Genomic DNA, 25,421 nt, shown 5'->3' with positions numbered 1-25,421 from the left:
AGACAGCTACGTGCACTCAGAAGCTTTTCTTCCTTTCCAAAACATGCAACAAGATGAAAACGCACCTGTGGGGGTTATGGTATCTAAACTGTCACACAGGTCTAAAGCATAACGGTAATCAAGAAGGAATACTGTGTTCCTTTGCAGGATCAGCTAGGAACAACTAAGTACAGCAATGACAGAAAAAACAAAAACCCGTAAGACAGTCCCTGCACAACTGCTTTCATTTTCTTAACTGGGGAATGTTAGTGGTGTTCATCTTTGATCATTGTCCCCATGCTGTAAGGGACGGAGGGCAGATTTGCTAATCTGTGTTCAGTGCTCTCCAGGAAAACAGCCATGATGCCGAGGGGCCCACGGAGTGATCGCCGGAGGGTGGCTTTCTAGTGCAGAGGCACTGAGGCCTACCCGCTTCCTGTGCCATGCTCACCAGGCAACCTTCTGAACACTAATTCTGTTTCTCAGAAAGCTTAGTAGAGGCCCACAATCCTTTATTTGCAATTTTCAAAGTCAAAGAAGTTCTGAAAAGCAAAAGCTCTTTCAGAATGTATCTCACAGGAAATCGTGAACTAAATAGACATAAAGTCTTCACTTCACTTAATGTGAACAGTCAGACTTTTTCTGCAGACATTAATGTTTAATCGTATACCACTGCAGATTCCACTGGGGTTATCCTCAAGTTCACTTGTACTCCTTGCTACCTTTCTATGATCTAAAAGAGTACTGAGTTCTGAGACATCTGAAAAAGTGCCCTGGAAATAAATGTAAATATTCCTTTAAAAAAATTGGGGCCAGCGCTGTGGCATAAGGGGTAAAGCTGCCGCCTGCAGTGGCAGTATCCCATATGGGCGCTGGTTTGAGACCTGGCTGCTCCATTTCCAATCCAGCTCTCTGCTGTGGCCTGGGAAAGGAGTGGAAGATGGCCCAAGTACTTGGGCCCCTGCACCCATGTGGGAGACCCAGAAAGAAACTCCAGGCTCCTGGCTTTGGATTGGTGCAGCTCTGGATATTGTGGCCATCTAGGGAGTGAACCAACGGATGGAAGACACTCTCTCAGCCTCTGCCTCTGCCTGCCTGTCTCTCTCTCTCTAACTCTGCATTTCAAATAAATAAATACATATTTAAACAAATTTATTTATTTGAAAAGCAGAGTACCAGAGTGAGATAGAGTGAGGGGACAGGGGAGAGGAAGAGAGAGAGAGATCTTCCATCTGCTGGCTCATTCCCTGAATGGTCTAACAGCCTGTGCTGTGCCAGGCCAAAGCCAGGAGCCAGGAACTCCCATCTGGGTCTCCCACATGTGTCACAGGGGCCCAAGGCCTTGGGCCATCATCCATTGCCTTCCCAGGTGCATTAGCAGGAAGCTGGATCAGAAGCAGAGCAGCCAGAATTTGAACTGGCATTCCAATACAGGGATTCCCTTCCCTCCCCTCCACTTCTCCCTCTCTCCCCTTCCCTCCCCTCCCAATATAGGATGTTGTCATTGAATGTGGTAGTTTAACCTGCTGCTGGCCCCAGTGTAAATATTGTGACTTTTGGGAAACAAGAGCCGCCTTCACCAGGCTCCACGCCCCTACCAGCAGAAAGAATGGATTGGCGGTCTGGTTTATATCTCAGTGTTACGTAGATTTCATTACTGTAAGCCTGATGCCATGAAGCTGATCAACCCAACAGGTGTTGATAATGTTCAAATCTAGACTACAAGGGTGATTACCAAGCATTACAATTACATTCCTGGATAGCAGTAATCTCTTTCCTATGCTTGCTCATTCCCAAGCCATAAAGGAAATCGGTTTGCTTGTCTTCCATCCTCTCTGACTAAGCCTAGAGTTAACCCATCTCCCTTCCTAATCCTACTTCATTGTTAGTCATCATTCAACCTTCTACAAAAGTTAGAAAAAGTAAAATTTAAATTACAATAGAATACAGTTATTAAGTAGCAACTTAATTTTTGTTTCACTAGAGAATCACTGAATATTGAATGTGATCTCAAAGTGAACATGAGAAGATTCTTTGTGTTGCTTAGAAAGACCTAACAAAGTACCAGCGAGGTGACCTTGATGCCACCAGGTCAAGGTGATTGCTTTCTGATCTCAGAACTCTCGGGACTCCATATATTCCAATGGTTAGATAAAAGTTATTAAAGTTTAATTCTGAGTGTATACATGTTTAGATTTTCTTTAATTTACAAAACTCTGCAAGGAATCTAAAGTATATAGCTGACATTACTATTTAAGAACCATGTTAAAGTCCAGGTTAAGCCTACAGAATTTAATATTTTGTTTAAAAGATAGACATCTCCTCCCTGACTCCCCAAATACCTACAATAGCCAGAGCTGGGAACTCTATCCAGGTCTCCCGTGTGGGTGGCAGAGACCCAACCACTTGAGCCATCACCTGCTGCCTCTCAGTTTCTGCATTAACAGGAAGCTGGAGTCGGGACTGGAGCTGAGACTTAAACCCAGGCTCTCTGATGTGGTATATGGGCCTCCCAAGTGGTGTCTTAGCCACTATGCCAAATGCCTGCCCCAATCCACAAAATGTAAAGGGCAAGATTAGGAAATACAAAGTGCCAGTATTTGACTCATAGAATGTGTCTGTCTCAAGTCCTTTGTAAGACAAGACAGGTATCCAAAATATTGAGTACATCCAATTACAGTTTTTTTTTTAATATTTATTTTATTTGAAAGGCAAGAGCTACAATGAGTGAATGAGAGATATCTTCCATTGGCTGGTTCACTCCCTACATGGCTGCAATGGTCAGGGCTGTGCCACAAGGAATCAAGGAGCCAGGAGCTTCTTTCAAGTCTCCCACCTAGGTACCGGGGCCCAAGGATTTGGGCCATCAGGGAGCTGGATTGGAAGTGGAGCACCTGGTACTTGTACTGATGCCTGTATGGGATGCCAGCATTGCAGGCAGTGGCTTAATCCTTTGTGCCATAACGCTGGTCCCCCAATTGCATAAGTCACTGACTTACGAGAAATAAAAGAACATGATCTTTGCAGATAATCTGGAAAATGTGAAGTATGAAGAAGAAAATTATAGTCACCCTGTATCTTCCCACCAACGCAATACTGTTCAGCAGTTTTCTGTGTCATTCATTCTTAGTGACTGCATACTAGTCCATCTAACAGATGGCTGTGTTATAATTTCATTCTTTTATCACTGGCATCTCCAGCACTTTAAATTTCTCACTTTTACATACATGCAACAGAACAATTTACATCTTTGTACAGAAATAATAGGACAATCTATTAAAATCCCTTTTTCCCTTTTTTTTTTTTTGTTGTTGTTATTGTAGCCATTTTCAGGGACCTGAAAGACTTCAATGTCTTTAAGGCTCATAACATGCCTTTTGCCCATTTTTAAAAAGCTGTTAGTGTTTTTCCTATCAAGCTAAATAAGCTTTTTTTTTGGTTTATGCTGTCAATCATATTAATCAGATACATTCCATTTGCCTTTTTAACTGTAAATACAGGAATTAATAATTTTATGTGAAGTTGGCAATACTTCAAAGACATAAAACACGATTTTTATTACTCATTCTATTGTGATATTAAAACATAGCCCTAAAACTAACAGAAAGTAACAGAAAAATCAGTGATGCCAAATAAAAGTATAAAGTAGGTTAAGATTTGTTTCAGTCGTTTAATTTGTTTCACAATATAATCATATCTGATAATAAAATAAAACTTTTTGGGGCTGGTGCCATGGCTCAATAGGCTAATCCTCTGCCTGCGGCACCGGCACCCTGGGTTCTAGTCCTGGTCAGGGCACCGGATTCTGTCCCGGTTGCCCCTCTTCCAGTCCAGCTCTCTGCTGTGGCCAGGGAGTGCAGTGGAGGATGGCCCAAGTGCTTGGGCCCTGCACCGGCATGGGAGACCAGGAGAAACACTTGGCTCTTGGCTTTAGATCAGCACGGTGCACCGGCCGCAGTGGCCATTGCGGGGTGAACCAACAGAAAAGGAAGACCTTTCTCTCTGTCTCTCTCTCTCACTGTCTAACTTTGCCTGTCAATAAAACAAAAACAAAAACAAAAACCCAACTTTTTGGTCCATCTCTAATGTTGGGCAAAATCACATTTTTCCTGTTGAGAATATGGAGACTCAAGGAGGCCTTTCAAAAGAATCACACATAAAGCAAAATGTGCCTGCCTAATGCAGTTTATCCCTTTCTCCCTCTCTGTCACTCTCATCCTTCTTCTGTTCAGTTCTGCGGGCAGCTGTAACTGCCCCTGTTGTACCGTCATCTTCCTGCGGGGTTGCATCCTTGCTGTATTTGTCTTTTGGATTCTCTCCCTGGTAACTGTAAGGCCGTTTTTTGCTTTCACTCATTCTTCCACATCTCCCCTGGCTCCTTGTCTTCAGTGGAGATGCACTGGTTGGTGGGTTTGTTGGCAGGGTGGACTCTGAACGTCACAGGAAGAGGCCAGCTGTGGTGGCAGTGTGGGAGCATTGGGAATCTCTTCCTGCCTCTCGGCTGCTCCAAAAGCTTTCATTTCTGCATCATCCAATTTGGATTTCCTGTTCCAAGACGTTGTGTTCTACCTCTTAAAGCACTTGTCAGTAAATGATGATGCTAATGGAAGTCTGTGGATTTTCCTTTTTTCTATTTCTGTCTTGCTTGTAGAAATTAGGCAAAGTGGCTTTTCTTTCTCATTTTTATGTGTAATTTTTTTAAAAAAGATTTGTTTATTTGAGAGGCAGAATTATAGACATATAAGAGAGAATCTTTCATTCACTAGTTTACTCCCCAAATGGCCACAACGGCTGGAGCTGGGGCAAACTGAAGCCTGGAGCTAGGAGGTTCTTCTGGGTCTTCCATGTGGGTTCAGGGGCTCAAGCACTTGGGCCATCATTCACTGTTTTCCTAGGCTATTAGCGGGGAGCTGGATGGGAAGTGGAGCAGCCAGGATTGGAACTGGCGCCCATGTGGGATGATGGTACCACAGGTGGAGGCTTAACCTACTGTGTCACAGCATTGAACACGCTCTTTTAAAGATTTATTTATTTATTTGAAAGAGAAAGAGAGTGAGGGGGTATCTTTCATCTGCTGGTTCACTCTCCAAATGGCCTCAGTGGCTAGGAAGCCAGGAGCCAGGACTCCATCCGGGTCTCCCATGTGGGTGGAAGGGGGTTAGGTTCTTGAGCCATCCTCTGTTGCTTTCCCAGGTGCATTAGCAGGGAGCAGGATGGGGAGCAGAGCAGCTGGACCTCATGTGGTGCTCATGGGGTGTGGCATTGCAGGCAGTGGCTTAACCCTCTGTGCCACAAACCAGGCCCCAGTCAAGAGTTTTTGAAGTTTGATACCTGTTTTGTTTTTTTTTTCTTTCAGTATTTTTATTGGATTGTGAGTTATGGTGTAAAAAGATTTCTCCACAGTTGTAAGATTTCACCTATAGTTTTCTTGTACTTTATGGTTTCATTTACTAGAGAATTTAAAAATTTTTTTAGTAAAACAGAGTCCCTGTACATGCAACTTCCTGTGTGTAATTGGCCCTGCAGCAGTCTCTTACAGGTTTTGTCTGCCTCTCAGAAGCTCAGCTGAGACAAACCTGTGCAGCCCTGGTCACCGCCCAGTGGTCCCCGGGTCTGCGAAGGCTCTCCTTTCTCCTGCACGCACCAGAGGGGGGTTAGGCTCGTCAGCTCCTCTCCCTTGGACTCCAGTACCCCGTGATCCATCCTTGAGTCAAGCTAATTTTACCGTCTCTTTTTAAAAATAATTTTTTTATATAAGGGGAAAAATTGGGGCTGATGCTGTGGCAAAGCAGGTTAAACTGCTGTTTGCAGTGCCTATATCCCATATGCTTCACTTCTGATTGAGCTCCCTGCTAATGCACCTGGGAAAGCAATGGAAGATGGTCCAAGTCTTTGGGCCCCTAATACCCACGTGGGAGATCCAGATCAAGCTCCTGGCTTTGGCCTTGCCCTGGCCATTGTGGCCATTTGAAGAATGAACCAGCAGGTGGGAGATCGATATCTGCTTCTGCCTGTTTCTGTAACTCTGCTTTTCAAATAAATAAATACATATTTTAGAAAGTATTTCATTTATACAATTTTAAGAGCATAATGATACTTCTTGCTAGACCCTCCCCACCTTGCTTCCACCCTCCCTTTTCCTTCTTTAATTTTTAAAATGACATAATTTCAGTTTATTTCATAATAATATGTTTTAACTCTCAACAAAGAATGCAACAAGTAAGTAGAAAAACCACTGTTCCTCAAGATTATAGACAAGGGCTAAAAACAGTAATCAAATCTCAGAATGTCAGTTTTGCTTATTTAATTTTTTTTCACTTTGTATATTATCACAAATCAGGGAAACATTTGATATTTGCCTTTTTGGGATGGGCTTATTTCACTAAGCATCATGGTCTCCGGTTACAGCCAGTATTTCATCATGTCTGTATACCACAATTCCTTTATCCAGTCATCAGTTAATGAATATCTGGGTTGATTCCATATATTAGCTGTTATGAGTTGAGCAGGTATAAACATGAGGGTACAGGTAACTTTCATATGCTGATTTGATTTCATTTGGGTTAATTTCTGGGAGTGAGATTTCTGGGTTCTATGGTAGATCTACAGAGACAGAGAGGAAGAGAGAGGGAGAGAGAGAGCGAGAGAGGTCTTCCATCCGCTGGTTCACTCCCCAACTGGCTGCAGTGGCTGGAGCTGCGCCGATCCAAAGCCAGGAACTTCTTCTGGGTCTCCCACTTGGATGCAGGGTTCCAAGGACTTGGGCCATCTTCCATTGCTTTCCCAGGCCATAGCAGAGAGCTGGATCGGAAGAGGAGCAGCAGGAACTCGAACTGGTTCCCCAGTGGAATGCTAGCAATGCAAGTGGTGGCTTTACCTGCTACACCGCAGCACCGGCCCCATGATAGTCGTTTTTTGAAAAGATTTATTTTATTTGAAAGGCAGAGTTAGAGGGAGAGACACAGAGAGAGAGAGGTCTTCTTTCTGCTGGTTCATTCCCCACATGGCCACAATGGGCCAAGCTGAATCCAGGAGCCAGGAACTTCTTCTGGGTCCCCTGTGTGGCTATAGGGGCCCAAGGACTTGGGCCATCTTCTACTTCTTTCCCAGGCCATAGCAGGAAGCTGGATAGGAAGTGGAACAGCCAAGACTCGAGCCAGCACCCATATGGGATGCTGGCACTGCAGGCAGTGGCTTTACCCGCTGTGCCACAGTGCTGGCCCTCTTTATGTTTTACTGTGAAAAGTTTGACTACAGTGTGTTGTGGTGAATATCTTCTCTGGTCCCGTCTATTGGGAGTCCTGTGTGCTTCCTGTACTTGGATGTCCCTTTCTTTTTCCAAATTGGGGAAGTTTTCTCTTATTATTTCTTTAAAAAGGCCTTCTAATCCATTCTCTCTTTGCACACATTCAGGAACTCCTAGGATCCATACATTGAGTTGTTTGTTAGTATCTTTTAGATTTCCAACATTGTTTTTTAATTGTCTAATTTCTTCTTGTTTTTGGTCTGATTGTAAAATTTCCAGACATTTGTCTTCTAGTTTGGATATTCTTTCTTCTGCCTCACCTACTCTGTTGTTAAGACTTTCCACTGCATTTTTTATTTGATCTGTTAAATATTTAATTTCTAGTATTTCATTCTGAATTTCACAGGAAAAATTTTCATTCCTGTCATGTGTAGTTTCCTTTAGATCGTGAATTTGCTTCTGATTGCTTCCAAGTAATCTGCTGTTTAGTTTTCTGAATGCCGTTTCTGGCATTTCCTCCATCTCTTCATCTTCACCTTCTAATATTGAAATGTTGTAGTGTTCCTTTGGGGGGCTCAAAGTGTCTTCCTTATACTTATTCAAGTTTTTTCCTTTGCTGTTTGGCATTTGTGTATTTTATTTATTTATTTTCATTTTCTGGTGGCTTTTATTTTTGGTCTGTGTCTCTATGGCTTAGTGGGATGTCTGTACTTTTACTGAATAGGAAGCGGTGTGCCCTGGATATGGCCAGAGTGCTCTGTTCAGTATTCCAGGGTGTAGCAAGTATCCAAGGTAAGATCCCCCTTGTGCTTGGTAGCTCCCCTCTGGTTATCTGGGTGGAGGAGAACGGTCAACCACCTCTGTTGGTGTGACCCACCCTTCTCCTCACAGGGGCGGTATGTCCTGGTGTCAGTCCCTGGTGTGCTCCGCTCTCATTCGCACTGCTTAATGAACTGTGCGTTTGACCTGTGGAGTCTTTCCTGTGAGCAGGGTTCCGTCTGTTACGAGCTGCTATAGGTAACCCAGGGACTTGGGGGTGCAGGGAAACACTTTGTAGTTGCTCAGGGTCTTGCCACACTTTGTCTCCTCTTATGCAGTCACTGTTTTCTAGACTCAGCTCACAGGGTGGGTTTTTTCCCTCTGGTTACATCTGTGGATCATGGGCACACAGAGCCCCCACCCACTGGAGCCCCACTCACTTCTCGATGGTGGAGGGTGGGTAGGAGATTTCTATAGGCGAGACTTCCTCTCCCCTCCCATTGCTGGGCAACTGGTGCTCAACAGCAGGAGCAGTACAGCTTGCATGGACAGGGAAGAAACTCAGCATTGTTGAGGCCCTTACTGTTTGGGTAGGGGATGAGACACTGGGCGTGCACGGGAAGTAGGGGCTGGAGCCATTTGCCTGCATCCAAAAAAAAAAAAAAATAAAGGCGTGACCTTTCTCCTGGTTGGGTGCAGGTTTCTACTGTAGCAGGGAGTGGGGAGGGGAAAGAGGTGTGCCACCTCCTCATTTATTTATTTATTTATTTATTTTCTCTTCCCACCTCTGCTGTCAAAAGCGGTCCACCAAGCTCTCCCTCCCACTGCTGTCCGCCGCTCCGTGGGCCATGGATTCCCCTCTCAGCTGTTCTGCCAAGGCCGACGTTCTCCCATAATTTCTTTATCCAGTCTTCAGTTGAGGGCATTTGGGTTGATTCCGTGTCTTAGCTATCGTGAATAAAACTCACAATACTGTGAATAATAAAACTGGTATTAGGCATCTGTGGTTCCTGATTGTCAGGACAAATTAAAGTAGCTTAGTATTCCTGTTTCTTTTAATATTTAATATAGTATTGTCAGTGCCTAAGATAAGGGAGAGAAAAGGAGAGAGTATTTAAAGAATTTAAGATCATGAACTGGAAAAGACCTGGAAGAGCTGTAATTGCTGTCTTGGAAATCAAGATAAGATTAAGTGTTTGCCAGTGAGGTTGCTTATGCCACAGGAGATCACTGTCTTTTCTGAGTGGGGTGCAACTCTGCATCCTCATTTTCGCTACGCACTTCTAAGAATATGTGCTTTGTTTACTACCAGAGTAACCTTCTGGAGTATTGGAAACTCCTGGATTATCCTAACACGCGAGTCCAAGTCATCTTGTGTTGTATGTGTAATTTCAACAGTTTCCACATGATGGCAGAAGAGCCTTATATCTGGAGACTGTTGTCTGAGACTCAGAAAACTTTATATTTTATCTGAAAGAGGATCTTTCCTTTTGTTTTCCAACAAGTAATTTCCATGTCTATATTGTCTGGTATATATATGTTGTTACCATTTTAAATATTTTAAATGTATTCACTAACTTCAAAATGGAATCAACATTTTTTTTCTGTTATATATAATTTAATGCATTTTTTAAGGTTTCATGAATAATTACTGAACAGTATTTTCAGTATTTTGCTTTGGCAAATGTCTTTTTTCTTAGTAAGTCTGTTTAGGAGGAATGAGGACAGTTAAATATTTCCTATTTGTAAGTAAATATATGCATATGAAACCCATTATGTAAAATTTTATTTGACTTTATTTTAGAAATTATGGAATTGATTCAACATACATTCTTTTATGTTAACTTTGGAATTTTGAATAACCATCTCTTTTTTTTTTTTTGAAAGCTTTTATTTAATGAATACAAATTTTATAGGTACAGCTTTAGGAATATAGTGGTTCTCCCCCCATATCCACCCTCCCACCCCCACTCCCATCCCACCTCCTAGTCCCTCCCATCCATTCTTCATTAAGATTTTTTTTTTTAATTTTTGACTGGCAGAGTGGACAGTGAGAGAGATCGATCTGAGACAGAGAGAAAGGTCTTCCTTTTCTGTTGGTTCACCCCCGCAATGGCCGCTGCGGCCAGCGCACGGCGCTGATCTGAAGCCAGGAGCCAGGTGCTTCTCTGGTCTTCCATGTGGGTACAAGGCCCAAGGACTTGGCCATCCTCCACTGCACTCCCGAGCCACAGCAGAGAGCTGGACTGGAAGAGGAGCAACCGGGACAGAATCTGGTGCCCCAACCGGGACTAGAACCCGGGGTGCCAGTGCCACAGGCGGAGGATTAGCCTAGTGAGCCGCGGCGCTAGCTAAGATTCATTTTTTTTAAAGATTTATTTATTTATTTGAAAGTCAGAGTTACACAGAGGCGATGCAGAGAGAGAGAGAGAGAGGTCTTCCATCTGCTGGTTCACTCCCCAGATGGCCGCAACGGCCGGAGCTGTGCCGATCCGAAGCCAGGAGCCAGGAGCTTCCTCTGGGTCTCCCATGTGGGTGCAGGGGCCCATGGACTTGGGCCATCCTCTACTGCTTTCCCGGGCCATAGCAGAGAGCTGGACAGGAAGTGGAGCAGCCAGGTCTCAAACCAGTGCCCATACGGGATGCCAGCACTTCAGGCCAGGGCATTAACCCACTGCGCCACGGCACCGGCCCCAAGATTCATTTTTAATTATCATTACATGCAGAAGACCAACTCTATACTAAGTAAAGGTTGTAACAGTTTATACCCACACAGACACACAAAGTAAAAAGTACTGTTTGAAGCCAAGTTTTCCAGTTAATTCTCATTGTACAACTCATTAAAGAGATAGGTACTAAATGGGGAGTGAGTGCACATGACTCCTGTTGTTGATTTAACAATTGACACTTAGTTATGATGTCAGTGATCAACTGAGGCTCTTGTCATGAGCTGCCAAGGCTATGGAAGCCTTTTGAGTCCACACACGCTGTCAGTATTTAGACAGGGCCATAAGCAAAGTGGAAGTTCTCTCTTGCCTTCAGAGAAAAGTACATCCTTCTCTGGTGGCCCCTTCTTTCCACTGGGATCTCACTCATAGAGATCCTTCATGTAGATCATGTTTTGCCACAGTGTCTTGGCTTTCCATGCCTGAAATGCTCTCATGGGCTTTTCAGCCAGATTTAATGCCTTAAGGGCTAATTCTGAGGCCAGAGTGCTGTTTAGGGCGTTTATCATTCTGTGAATCTGCTGTGTGTACTGCTTCCCAGTTGGATCATTCTCTACTTTTAAATTCTATCTGTTGGAATAACCATCTCTTAACCATGTTTTGATTCTTGCCTTCTTTCTTCGTCACTGTGAGGTCTTAAGTATTCTTTAAAAATTTATTCATTCAGTATTTATTAAATGACTACTATTTTTCAGATAATGGCTTATATACCAGTAATTCATATTAGTGTCAGGGATACAGCTACTTGGGCTGTCATTTGCCGCCTCCCAGGGTGTGCGTCAGGAGGAGCTGGACTGGAAAGTGGAGCCGAGAGTTGAACTCTGGTGCTCCTGTAGGGCCTGCAGATGTTCCAGGCAGTATCTTAGCTGTGTGTCAAATGCCTACTCATTGTGGTCCTTCTTAAAGCAAAATACATTTTTTCATGGATTTTTTCAAATATGTACAGCTGAAAGTATTACACTTTTTTTTTTAAAGGATATATATATATATTTTAAAAGGGTTATAGAGGGAGAGATAGAGAGCTCTCTCTGATTGGAATGGCCAGGGCTGGGCCAGGCCAAAGCCAGGAGATTCATACATGTCTCCTATGTGGATGCAGGGGTCTAAACACTTGGGCTATCTTCTGCCACCTTCCTGGCACATTAACAGGGAGCTGGATCAGAAGTGGAGCAGACAGGACACGAACCAGTACCCATATGGGATACCCACGTTGCAGGCTGCGACTTTGCCTGCTTTGTCAACACCAGCCCCATACTTGTTGATTTTAACATTACTGTAAGAGCAGGCACTTTGCCTAGTTCCCATGTCCTGTATCAGAGCACCTGTGTTTGAGTCCTCACTTTGCTCCTGATTGCAGTGCTAATGCAGATCCTGGAGGCAGCAGATAGTGGCTCACGTGGTTGGGTCTCTGCCACCCTGTGGGAGACCTGGATTGAATTCCAGGCAGTCAGCTTCCCTGTATTTGGGCATGAACTTGTGGATGCGAGTTAAGTCTCTCTCTCTTTTTGCCTGTCTGTGGGATGCTAGTATCCTCTCAAATAAATAAAATTAAAAATATAAAATGCATTACAAAGTTATGATAGTTAAAACATGATTGTTTTTGTAATTAATTTTTAATTTTTATTTTTAAATATTTATTTATTTATTTAAAAGGCAGACTTACAGAGAGGCAGAGAGAGAGGAGGAGAGAGAAAGAGGTATTCCATCCGCTGGTTCACTCCCCAACTGGCTGCATCGACCGGAGTTACAGTGATCTGAAGCCGGGAGCCAGGAGCTTTTTCTGGGTCTCCCATGTGGGTACAAGGGCCCAAGGACTTGGGCCATCTTCTACGGCTTTCTAGGCCATAGCAGAGAGCTGGATCAGAAGTGGAGCAGCTGGGAGTAGAACTGGAGCCAGTATAGGATGCTGGTACTGCAGGCAGTGGATTTACTTGCTACACCACAGCGCAATCCTCAAAACAAATGATTCTATCATAAAGACAAGAGTAGATGGGCCAGAAATAAATCTATGAATATATGGTAAATTGATTTTTGACAGAGTGCCAAAAATATGCAAATGAGGAAAGGAAAATCTTTTAAACGAGAAGGTTTGGGAAAACTGGATATGCACATGCAAAAGAAGGAGATTGGATTTTTATCTTACACCATAGAAAAACATCACTCAAAATGGATTGAAGACTTAAACATAGACCTTTACTATTAAACTCTTAAAAGAAAACAGGAAAAGTGTCACAATGTTGATCTTGGTAATATTTTTGGATATGATACCAAAAGCATAGACAGTAGCAATAAGCAAAGTCAAGTAACCCAATTGAAAAAATGGGCAGAAGGCTTGAATAGACATTTCTCCAGAGAAGACATAGAAACGACAAACAGGCGTATGAAAAGAAGGTCAACTTCCCTGGTCATCAGGGAACTTTAGACTGCAGTGAGACGTCACATGTGTGTTCCCGTGGCCATTAGATAACAAATGCTGGTGAGGATGTGAGGAGATAGGAAGCCTTGCATGCTGTTGTAAATGGTGCAGCCTCTATGGAAAACATTAGGGAGCTCCCCACCCCAAATTAAAAATAGAACTACCATTTGTCCTGCAAGTTCGTTTTTGGATATCCAGCCCCCCAAAAAACAACTGAAGTCAGAATCTTGAAGATATATTAGCACTGGTAGTGCTAAATTAGCACTGTAGTGCTGTTCAGGATAATTAAAACATGGAAGCAATCTAAATTTCCATCAGCAGATGAGTAGATAATAAAATTATGGTATATGCAGACAGTTGAGTGCTATTTAGCCTTTCAAAAGAAATTCCACAAAGACAAGATGGAGGACATTGTGCTTAGTGAAGAAGCCAGCCATAGGATGGCAGGTACCACATGCCTCTGTTTATATGAGGTAACTAAAATGGTCAGTCTCAGAGGAGCAGAAGGTAGAATGGTGGTTGGCGTGGGCTGGGGGTGTGGGAGGAAGAGAGTTGCTGTGCCAAAGGTGCAGGATGAGTGAGTACACAGCCTTGTTGACTGGTTAACAGTGCTGGACTGTGTGCTTAAACATTTTAGATCTCATGTGTTCTTACCACAAAGCAAGATTAACCATGTGCGACCTGGGTGTCTCTACATTGTTACAGTAATTGTTACAGAAATTAATAAGATCTACCTTTTATTCAAGGGATTTTATAGTAAAATTATAAGAACCTTTTAAAAATATGTTCCTAATTCTGTTTGAAAATTTAGATTTAAAAATACTGGATAAGATGGGGCCAGCACTGTGGTGTAGAAGGTTAAGCCTCCACCTGCAATACTGGCATCCCATATGGTGCCGGTTCAAGACCTGGCTGCTGCACTTCTGATCCAGCTCCCTGCTAATGTGCCTGGAAAAACAGTGAAGGTTAGCCCAAGTACTTGGGCCTCTGTACCCATGTGGGAGACCTGGAAGAAGCTCCTGGCTTTCGCCTGGAACCAGCGAATGGAAGACCGACCGCCCGACCTCCCTCTCTCTCTCTTGTTATCTCCTCTTTATTTCTGAATTTCAAATAAATAAATAAGTCTTTTTAAGAAATACCAGAACAAATGAAATGGCAAATTTATTTTGTAAAAGAGAATCCATTTTCTTAGGTTGATTATCCTTCAGTGTTGTGTAATATCTATGAGAAATAATCTGGAAATTTATAACCAGGCTTGAAGCCTTCTATAAGGTAGATGAATTTTAAGTGATCAGAAGTTATGTTTTTTTATTTTTCATTCTGAGTCATTTTACAGGTTAGCTGTCATGGAAATATGTTAGATTTTTCTATACTTAAAGTCTAGAATTTCTATTTATAATGATGAAATTATTTACTATAACATAATGTATACTTATTTCTAGTAAATCTAGTCTAACAGGTTAAGGTGCATGAATTTCCTAGAAACTTTAGTATGCTAAGTATTACAACTTCATATTATAGAACATTTTTCTTATGTTGATAAGAAAGTATACTTCTATTTTTATCCTGAGGCTATATCAAATGCATTGAATTTCCATTTTTAGTATAATGGCTCTCATGTCCAAAGAAGAATAAAATTTCAGAAAATCTTGCTAAGTTTAAACTCTTATCTTTATGGTTGTTTTCAGTTTTAAGCTGGTAATTTTTTAGAAACTCAAACTCCCCATGTATCATGATTATCCCTGTTGAAATTTACTTTGGTACTAAGCAAAGTTCCGTTAAACTATATTACTCTCTCTTTTCAATAGACACTTGATGCCAGGGCCCATGTTAACTTTTTATCTTTAGAGTAGAAATTGAATTTTCCAAGTATTTACTGAAGTGAAGTATTTAACACACGTGATGATGTGACATTTAAGAGCATTGGGATTTTGATTTGAATCCTTTATTAAATTTCACACTGTCTTCCTGGGCTATGATAAAGCTGTCTAAAATTTGATTTGAAATGAATTCTTGAAGCTGTATTTTGGCTTACCAGCACTTACGGACCTATGCCATAGAATACCTTCCATTGTTGTCTGTAAGAATTAAGAGAGCACGAGGCAAAGTGGTCGAAAGCAGGTACTCTGACACGCGAATGTGTTTTAGTGCTACAGCAGTTGTTAACAGTTGGCCCCTCTTCTCAGCCTGCTTATGGCATTCATGTTCAGTAGAACCCGTTTTCTACATAGGTTGTGCACGTACATACACTCTCTCCTCGGTGTCTGTAGGTTCTGCATACACAGTCAACGAACCACAGATAGAAAATACCCAAAAATTGCATTTTTCCTGAATATGAACAGACTTCTGTTTCTCATCACCCTTCCCTAAACCATATAGTATTATAACTCAAGTAAACTAGAGGTGATTTAAGGTACACAGGACATGAATAGATTCCATGCAAATGTTATGCTCTTTTATTTAGGGCCTTGAACATTTTGGGATTTTGGTATATGCAGGGCGAGGGGGTTCCTGGAGCCAGTTCCTCAGAGATGCTGAGGACAACTGTAATGTTTTTGTGGAAACTGACAGTATACAGTGTGGATCCACTAGAATGGGATGATTTGTGTCCCAGTAGGGATAGAATGGATTAGTGTGATTTCATCATGCTACTCATAGTGGCATGCAATTTAAAATTTAGGAACTGTTTATTGCTGGAGTCTTTCCTTTAATATTTTCAGACTGCAGTTAACCTTGTATAACTGAGTCTTTGGAAAATGAAGCCTGGTAAGGGGAGCCTCGTATGCAGCGGTGATGCCCAAACTTGAGTACACCAGCGCGGTGGGGCGGGCTTCTCAACAGATGACCGATCCCACACGGTTTCCGATTCGTAGATCTGGGACTTCGTCTCAGAGCGCGCACTCCTGGCAAGTTCTGACGATGCTGATGCTTTCTCTTTTCTGTCTTAGAGACTTAAAGCAAGATAAGAACGAGCCAAGGAAATCAGAATAGAGACTCCAGGATGTGAAGGCAGAGTGGAAATCAAAGCAGCAGCTAGGAAGGAAGACATGGGAAAAAGGAGCTAGTTCATGAGCTCCTAAAAGACAGAATTGTCTTAAAAAATTTTTCTCTATGTTTTTATCTCCAAAATCAAGTGGTACCAAAGCGTTTATTTAAAAAAAAACTTTGTCATATCCATTCCTCCTCATTCCTATGTATTTGCTTCCTAGAGGCAATCATTTTTTTTAAGAGTTAGAGAGGTAGAGCCAGAGAGAGAGGTGTCTTCCATCCGCTGGTTTACTCTCCAAATGACCGCAATGGCCAGAACTGAGCTGATCCAAAGCCAGGAGCTTCTTCTGGGTCTCCCATGTGGTTGCAGGGGCCCAAGGACTTGGGCCATCCTCCACTGCTTTCCCAGGCCATAGCAGAGAGCTGGATCGGAAGCTGAGTAGTGGTTACTCGTACCAGCACCACACGGGATGCTGGCGCTGCAGGCCGTGGCTTTAACCCACTGCACCACAGCGCCGGCCCCAATCAGTTTTGTTTTAAGTCATGTGATTGGATGTTGAGCTAATAGATGAGACATACTCACCCAGAATGCCTTTTTTATTTGCTTATTCCCTGGAATAAAACAAAATAAATTCATAAGCATCTGATTGAAGTACAGAAAAGGAAACACATTACATTTTTGCAGTTTACAAATGAATAGAATTGAATACATTGCTATGATTTAAGATATATAAAATAATCCTATTGTTAGTCTGGTGTCTAGACTTTTTCTTTTTTAATATCTCAAAATGTAAGGGGTTTTATCACTTCAGTTTTCATCTGGGTCTTTCTATTCCCTGTAAATTACTTGATCGGTAAGAAGACGGGAGGGAGGCATTTCAGATGGACAGAGTAGCTGCATAGTAGTTTATAGGAAGCATAAAGAAGAACAGAAGTTGATCTAATGAGAGGCTCTCTAAGATTGTGTAGTGGGTTTAACATGACATATCTAGTCTTCAATCCAGGCTCCTGTAGAAGCTATCAATTGTGAAATCCTGATTATAGCATTTTCTTGCCATTCATAAACAGAAGGAAGGCACAAAGAAGGGAGGGCACGGGCAGAGGGTTCAGGAGGATGGAAGAGGGAAGCCCTGTTGGTGATGTGGAGAAAGCAGTCTGCATCCAGTAGGTCATCTGCTTTTGTGGGGAAACCTTCCTGGGAAGTTTTACGTCCAGCAGTCTAGTGGTGGCCGGCCAGTCCCGAGAGTTTCAAGTTGAGGGATATAGACTCAAGTCCCAGTACCTCAGAAGTTTTGCTGCAGTTGGGTGGTGAGTAGAAAAATTTCCTCTCCTTTTCCTTCCCTGCTTCTCTTCGGTGTGTGCACATTAACACCAGGTACTGCCGGATGCTAAAAGCATGTTAGTGTCCAGGCATGAACTTTGCCTTCAAAGTCTGGTGTATATAACATAAAGAATGAGAATTATGCATAAAGATGCTTGGGTACAGAGTGCGAGGGGAGTACAGAGGTGGATGCAGGGCCAGGATATACAGGCATCATGGAGGAAATGACATTTGAGCTGAGTTCATCGTAGGCCAGGCAGTAATAAGGACGTTGCACTAGAGAATGTTGCCTGCAGATGCGAGGATGAACACGGATGTTTGGAAACTATGTGACTGAGGAACCAAGTGGTGAAGGGTCTTGGAGAACAGGAGAAATGTAGTCACCATCCTTGCAATTTGAAGAGTCACATGCATGTCTAGAAGTTATTTGATACGCATAGACTGGGTGATGTATAAGGGATTTCATGGCTGAACTTTGACAGTGTTACACCTTTCTCCACTGCAGTTAGAGGAGGAGTGTGTTCAGGGTGGATTTGCACGTTCACTTGGTACTTTTTGCCTTTTCCAACTATCTTATTGATGTGAGATTGTATTTTCTGTATTTTTGTAGCTCTTTTGATTGGGATTACTTTAATTCCTTTCTCAGAAATTTTGTTATCGTACAAGAGTACTTTTGTGTGTGTGTTGCTTTTGTATCCAGTGACATTACTGAATTTGTTAGTACTAACAGTTTTTTTGGTGGTGTCTAGGTTTTTCTGAATCTGAAATTATGTTGTCTGCACATAGAGATTATTTGACCCCCTCCATTTCTGTTTGGATGCCCTTTATTCTTTCCTTGCGACTTCCAGTGCTATACTGGAAGATGAGTTACTGTCTTGTACTTATCTTACAGGAAACGATTTCTGCTTTTCCTGCTCAGTCCGATTTTGCCTGTGGGCTTACATGTGGCCTTTATTATGTTGAGCTGTATTTTTATGTACCTCCTTTATTGAGGGTCATGATGTGAAATTTTACTGAATGTTTTTTATGCACCCACAGTAATAAAATATGGATGTTTGTCCTCCAGTCTATTGCTGTATTACATTTGTTGATTTACATATGTTGGACTACCCTTGCATCCATGGGATAAATCCCACTTCATCATAATGTCTAACCTTTTTGATGTGCTATTGATTTGATTTGCTAGTATTTTGTCAAGAAATTTTGCATCTGTGTTCATTAGGGATATTGATCTGTAGTTTTATTTTTGTTTGTTATAATTGCAGTGTCATAGAATGAGGTTGGAAGATTGTCCTCTCATTCAGTAGTTTGGAATAATTTGAGGAAAATTGGCATTTCTTCTTTAAAGGTTTGGTAAAAATCAGCAGTGACACCATGGACTTTTCTTTATGAGAAGCCTGTTTATTACCCATCCAGTCTGGCTACTTGTTTGTTCAGATTTTATAGGTACTCTCAGTTCCATTTTGTTAGGATACATGCATCCACAAATGTTTCCGTTTTCAACAAATTTCCAATTTTTTGGTGTATAGTTGTTCATAATAATCTGTAATGATCCTTTATATTTCTGTAGTATCAGTTGTAATGTCTCCTTTGTTATCTCTTGATTTTAGTTACTTGGATCTTTTTAATTCTTGTTTGGGCTAAAGTTTTGTTGAATGAAATGTTCTATAAACGTCTTTTATGCCCATTTGCTGTGTAGTATAGATGAATCCTGATATCTCTTTTTTGGTTTCCTGCGGTCTGTCATTGATGAAAGCAGGGTAGTGAAGTCCCTACCTGGCTGTTTTAGAGTCCATCTCTCCCTTTGATGTTACAGTGTGCGAGTGCTCCAGCACTAGTGCATACAAATCTGCAATTGGTACTTCTTGGTCCCTTGACTGTTGGATAGTAACCTTTTTTGATTTAAAGTCTGTTTTGTCTGATACAAGTATTGTTGCTCCTTCTCACTTTTGGTTTCCATTTATGTGGTGTATCTTTTTTAATCCCTTTACTTTCAGTCTATGTGTTTTTATTGGTGAAATTTTTTTTGAGGCATCACATTATTGAGTATTTTTATCAATTCAGCCATTATATATCTTTGGATTGGGGAATTTAATCCATTTACATTCAGGGTTCTTGTTGAGAAATAATACAATTTAACAAAATGACAAGAGTATGTTTTTTTCTTTTTTCATCTTTGTTGTTTGGTAGTTTTCTATATTGATAGGGTTTTTATTCTGGTTTTTTTCTTTTGTGTATCTGCTGTACTTTTTTTTTTCTTTTTGACAGGCAGAGCTAGACAGAGAGAGGGGAAAGGTCTTCCTCCGTTGGTTCAACCCCCAAATGGCCGCTACAGCCGGTGCGCTGTGCCGATCTGAAGCCAGGTGCTTCCTCCTGGTCTCCCATGTGGGTGCAGGGCCCAAGGACCTGGGCCATCCTCCGCTGCACTCCCGGGCCACAGCAGAGAGCTGGCCTGGAAGAGGGGCGACCGGGACTAGAACCCCAGGGTGCCGGCCTGGCAGAGAAAAGGGTCAGTGTTGGTGATGTGTGCAGGTATCACAGTGGCACTTGGGGGTTATATGGTCAGCTGGGCTGTAGCTCTCTGTGGATTCTATGGGTCATGTCGGCACTGTCACTCCAGCGCACCCAGGGTGGTTTGGTGCCTGGCAGTGTTGGCGGGCTTCTAGTAGCTGAGCTGCTCAGGGCAGTCTACTCCGCTGCTTTTTGTTTCTGGGCTCCATGCAGGCCGCACACATCTGTCCTGATGACACCATGCTGTGTTGTGGTGACTGGCGCCTTTAGTAAGTTCTGAAGTCGGGAAGTGCGAGTCTTACAGGTTTGTTCTTCACATTGTCTGGCTATTCAGGGGACCTTATGACTCAATTGAGTGAAGTTTAAGCCTGCTTTTTCAATTTTTTTTAAAAGATTCACCCATGTTGGTACATAGACATTTCACTAATTTGCTCTTCTAACTCACTAACTTAAATGAATTTGTCCTTTCTTCGCTTGACGTACAATTAAGATTATTTCCAATTTTTAGTTTTAGCAAACAATACCCCAGTGAACATTCTAGCACATGTTTGAAGTTTCTGTGATGTAGTGTTGCTACTGGCATCTAGTAATTAAAAGGCCACAGGCGCTGCTCCACACCTGACAATGCAAGAACAGATTCTCACCCACCGAAGAGAATTACCCAAGTACTGTAAAATCCTAACAGTGCTGTGAGGCAGGTCTGATGAAGCTCATGTTGTATGCAGTTTTAAGATTTTTATTTGAAAGTTACACAGAGAGAGGGCTCACTCACCAAATGACTGCAACAGCCAGAGCTGAGCTGATTTGAAGCCAGGAGCCTCTTCCAGGTCTCCCTCGCAGGTGCAGGGGCTCAAGTATTTGGGCCATCTTCTATTGCTGAGAGTTGAAGTGGAGCAGCTAGACTTGAACTGGCGCCCCTATGGGATGCCGGCACTGCAGGCTGGGGCTTTAACCCACTGTACCAGAGCGCTGGCCGTAGTTTTTGCTTTGGTATTATGTGAAATGGGTTTCTGTAAAACATTTCTGGGGCTGGTGCTGTGGAATAGTGGGTAAAGCTGTTGCCAGTTTGAGTCCTGGCTGCTCCTCTTCCGATCCAGCTTCTGCTATGGCCTGGGAAAGCAGTGGAAGATGCTCCAAATCCCTGAGCCCCTGCACCTGTGTGGGAGACCCAGCAGAAGCTCCTGGCTCCCGTCTTTGGATTGGTGTAGCTCGGGCCGGCCATCTGGGGAGCAAACCAGCGAATGGAAGACCTCTCTCTTTCTCTCTGCCTCAAATCTTAAAAAGACACTTCCACCACATGGGAAAGTTTGGGATAAAATGAAAGCTTCTCTGGGGATAGTGGATTATCTCAAACCAGATTGAGTGACAATATTCTATAGAGTTGGCCATATCATTCACTTACCCAGAGTATGCGTGTATTCTTTAACTTCATGAAGTGAAATGCATTGGAACTGCTGGTCTGATTGGGGCTGTGGTGTAGTGGGCTAAGCTTCTGCCTGTGGCACCAGCATCCCGGCTGCTCCTCTTCCAGTCCCGCTTTCTGCTAATGGCCAGGAAAACAGTGGAAGATGGCCCAAGTGCTTGGGCCCCTGCACTCAATGTGGGAGACCAGGAACAAGCTCCTGGCTTTGGATGAGCCCAGTGCATGGAAGCCCTTTCTCTCTGTCTCTCCCTCTCGCTGCCTGTAATTCTACCTCCCAAACAAAATCTTAAAAAATTCTAGAGTTGGTCTGTTTCATAAAGTAGCACTTGTGTGGACAATGACAGTTAAATATTAAGCCGAATATGCCAACTGAATAAGAGCAAAATTACTTTCAAAAAGTAGTGTTTTCTCCTGACAAAGGTACTGCTGAAGGCTTAAAGATTTAAAATATATTGCAGAGAAACTTTTTAATTAAAATTTAATTCAAGAGAGAAATGAACTTAATGAATTTTGAGACCTACCTTTATAGCCGCCGAGACCCATGGCTCCCCTTCAGAAATCTGAGAGAAGTGCTGGCTCCAAAATGGTATTGCGTGGCTTGTACGTGCTCTGGGGGCCAGCTAAGGGCCCTGCCCGACACTGACTTCCGGGGTAAGAACTTTCCCGGAGTCCTGAAAATGACATATTTCAAATTACTGCTGAATAGTAAAGACACAGCTATACTTTCTATATTCCGCTAACCAAATGCAGAAGGGTTGGTGATGGAGAAAAATAGACGACTTGGGTTTAGGCTTCTTCAGTCCTCTGACACTGAGTGAGCAAGCAGGTATCTCATATGAGTTCTGCATCTGTAACCCTCGTTCGTTCTTCTCTTCCTAGGTGTATGCGACAGTGTTATGGCAACAAGCCAACAACAACAGACAAAATCCAACTGAAAAAGCATGTTTTGGCACCTTTCTCCCAGAAGAAAAACTAAATGACTTTCGTGACGAGCAGATTGGACAGTTGCAAGAGCTGATGCAAGAAGCCACGAAACCCAACAGGCAGTTTAGTATTACTGACTCTACAAAGCCAAAGTTGTCTAGATGAGGAAGCTGAATACATAAAATTCTGTTTTCTCTGCCATTCAAATAAATAAGAGTAAGAAGTTTTACACATTGGTTATTTCAGCCTTGAGAGTGGTTGGCACTTCTATTTTTTGATGTTTTGAATACAATATTTAGATCAGGACCCCTAATAAACAACTGATATTATTGGAATAATAGGTAGCTTTTGATTTTCATCCTAAACAAGAAAGAACGGCTCTAAAATGGACACGCTTCTGGAATTGCACTGAAATTTTTTTCTATGTGAGTTTGTTATAAATGCTTCTCATGCCTCAGTCTGTGGCTTTTCTTTGGCTTCATCAGTTGGGTATTTCAGGATAATGATAGATGGTGGAATTCTAACAAGAGTATTATTGAAATGCATCATCATTCTGAAAGTTCTTCGTTTCTGCTTTAATTATACACACAGGGTAACTATTCTACCCTTCAAGTCGTTATTTGTTCATAATGAAAGGTTAAAGAGAAGCACTAAGATTCAGTATTACACTATCATTTGTATGATGGACTATATAAAATATATTTTGATAGTGCTTATTTATAACAAGTAACACCTTAAATAATTTGCAGTTACCTTGAGAATCTCATTTATTGCCTAATAGAGTAAAAACGTTTTCATGAAGTTTTCTTATACTTGACTTATAGATTTAAAAACTCAGATGGTGGGGCTGGCATTGTGGCATAGTGGGTTGAGTTGCCGCCTGCAATGCCGGCATCCAGTATGAGCACTGGTTCAAGTCCCAGCTGCTGCACTTCTGATCCAACTCCCTGCTAATTGCCTATGAAAAGCAGCAGAAGCCACCCACGTGGGCAACCCAGAAGCAGCACCTGGCTCTGGCCTGGCTGTTGCAGGCCTTTGGGGAGTGAACCAGTGGATGGAAGATACCCACCCCCACCCCCAACTCCTTCTGTCTCTGTAATTCTGCGTTTCAAATAACTAAGTAAATCTTTAAAATTAAAAAAACTCTCAAATGGTAAACTCATTCATATAATATGTTTGCAAGTTTTATATCCTGAAACTCCTTACAGTGTTGTTTTTCTTGCCTAGTAGAAACCTAACGTGGGCCAGCACTGTGGCACAGCAGGGTAAGCCTCCGCCTGCAATGCTGACATCTCATATAGGTGCTGGTTCGAGTCCTGGCTGCTCTGCTTCCTGTCCAGCTCCCTGGGAAAGAGTGGAGGATGGCCCAAGTCCCAGGGCCCCTGTATCGATGTGGAAGACACGGATGAAGCTCCTGGATCTCTGTCTCTCCCACTCTCTGTGACTCTTTCAAATAAAATAAACATATTAAAAAAAGAAACCTAATGCTTGTGAAGACACTGCTCTTCTGCAGCCTGGGAAGTGGGAGTTGTGGTTTCTTTACAAAGAGCTGCTGCCTGCTTCCCCTTGCAGATTCGTGTGAGGTCCCTTTCCCTCCTGGGTTTTTTCATCCGGGCTCCACTTGCCTTTTCCTTCTGTTCTTTGGCCCCTGACTCATGCCTCCCCGTCTCTGGTCTTCCCATCATTGTGGTGACCTTACTATCTATGTGGTTGACTTACCAGTAGCTTGATAGGGGTGTAAAATCACTTTCCTCTTTGAGCCGCCTGTATTACGTCTGCACTTGAACCTTCACCCTGTTTGGCATCTGAAATGGAGAATTCAAACATGCCAGGCTTTTGTCATTCTCTTTGCCTTTACCGTGTGATCTGCTTCTTACTCCCACAACATCTTGTCATTCACTCAACGGATACCTACTCAAAACCTCAGTGTGCCAGACAGAACCCTAGTGCTGGGGATAGAGTATGTATCAAAGGCAAAACACCCATCCTCGTGCAACCTGCACTCTGAAAGAAGGCAATGAAATGGAGGAAACATGTAGGGTGAGAGAAACAAGCAGCCAGGAGAGGGGATGCGGCTGTGGTTCCCGAATTGGGCCGAGATGCACTGCGCACCACAGAGAGCCAGGGGTGCCGAAACGCAGCTTGTGTTTTTAAGGAACCATAGCCATGTGTGTTGTGAGGCCGGCCAGTGGGCCTGGGGTCTGTGGCCCCTTCAGACAGAGGTGGAATGTCCTTCACAGGCAAGCTGTCCGCTGTGGCCGGAAAGCCTGTCTCCAGGCCAACTGGCATCTCCCCCACCAACAGCTCCTTGTGCTGCATGTGTGACCTTGTGGCTTTAATCACTCCTTCAGGGTGGGTGGCATCTTCACTCAGGGGCTGAGCACCTGGGGAGAGTCAGGTGGGCTCAGGAGACCCTGTCTCTCTTGTGGGACCTTGCGGTTTTAAACCACGCCTTCAAGTTGGTTGCAGTCTCACCCAGAGCTAGCAGATGAGGGGGCTGAGCCCCTAAGAATATACAGTCTCCAGGAGACTCCTGCTGTCTCCATGAGCCCCAAGCCCATCAGCATACAGCATGTGAAACCCCCATCCAATGGGTACACCCCCCCCCCCCAGAGTGACAACAGTAATGCCTTAAAAACCCAGGACACTTCCTCAAAGCCAGTGTCCTGCTCGGGCATGCCGCCTGCTCTCCCCTGGGACCGACGCTTTCTCTGTCACTTGCCAAATAAAAGTTTCTGCCTCTTTGTAAATTGTTTCCTGGCTTTTTATTTCTACACTAAGCTGAGGAAAAGAACCCACAAGACTTGAGATGAGACTCGCTCTGGGAAGCGGCCTCCCCTGGTGACTGGTAACATGCTGCTAGCTGAAGGCACATGCTGTCTTCCTGAAGCTGAGCAGCCCTCAGTGGTGGCTGTGGTGAGGCGAGTGACACAGAAATCATAATCGTAGCAGAGAATGAAGCTGGTGTCCAGCAGGTGCTAGTTAAGGCATAAATCCTTAGAAGCTGTTCGCGTGGCTTTAGGAATAAAACAGGCTTTTGTTGCCTTTTCCTTGATGTGCTGTGAACATGCTGACACTGAGAGGGTCTAAGCTGAGGAAGCTTGTGAACTGTTGGACTGGGGAGTGTC

General features: G+C 43.1%; 1 protein-coding gene across 7 annotated transcripts in view; it reads left to right on the top strand.

The window, feature by feature from the left end:
* SDHAF3 (succinate dehydrogenase complex assembly factor 3) overlaps positions 1–22,522 on the top strand; it is a 34,274-nt gene extending 11,752 nt beyond the window's left edge. For 4 of the 7 annotated variants that reach the window (XR_016222752.1, XR_016222749.1, XR_016222750.1 and 1 more), the window contains one exon: positions 22,249–22,341. Coding sequence is in view for 2 of the 7 variants with exons in the window: in XM_002713688.6 (XP_002713734.1) it covers positions 22,249–22,458 (210 nt within the window). In the remaining 5 variants the exon portion in view is untranslated. Of the gene's footprint in view, positions 1–22,248 lie in introns of all 7 variants that reach the window. The other 3 variants (XR_016222748.1, XM_089315707.1, XM_002713688.6) reach the window with 1 other exon arrangement.
* Positions 22,523–25,421: the final 2,899 nt, after the last annotated feature.

The sequence above is a fragment of the Oryctolagus cuniculus genome, chromosome 16, assembly GCF_051225735.1.
Source record: "Oryctolagus cuniculus isolate XC-2025 breed Fujian yellow rabbit chromosome 16, ASM5122573v1, whole genome shotgun sequence".
Lineage (NCBI taxonomy): Eukaryota > Metazoa > Chordata > Mammalia > Lagomorpha > Leporidae > Oryctolagus > Oryctolagus cuniculus.
Note: the sequence above shows the minus strand (reverse complement) of the source record. Positions and strands in the feature narration are given on the sequence as shown.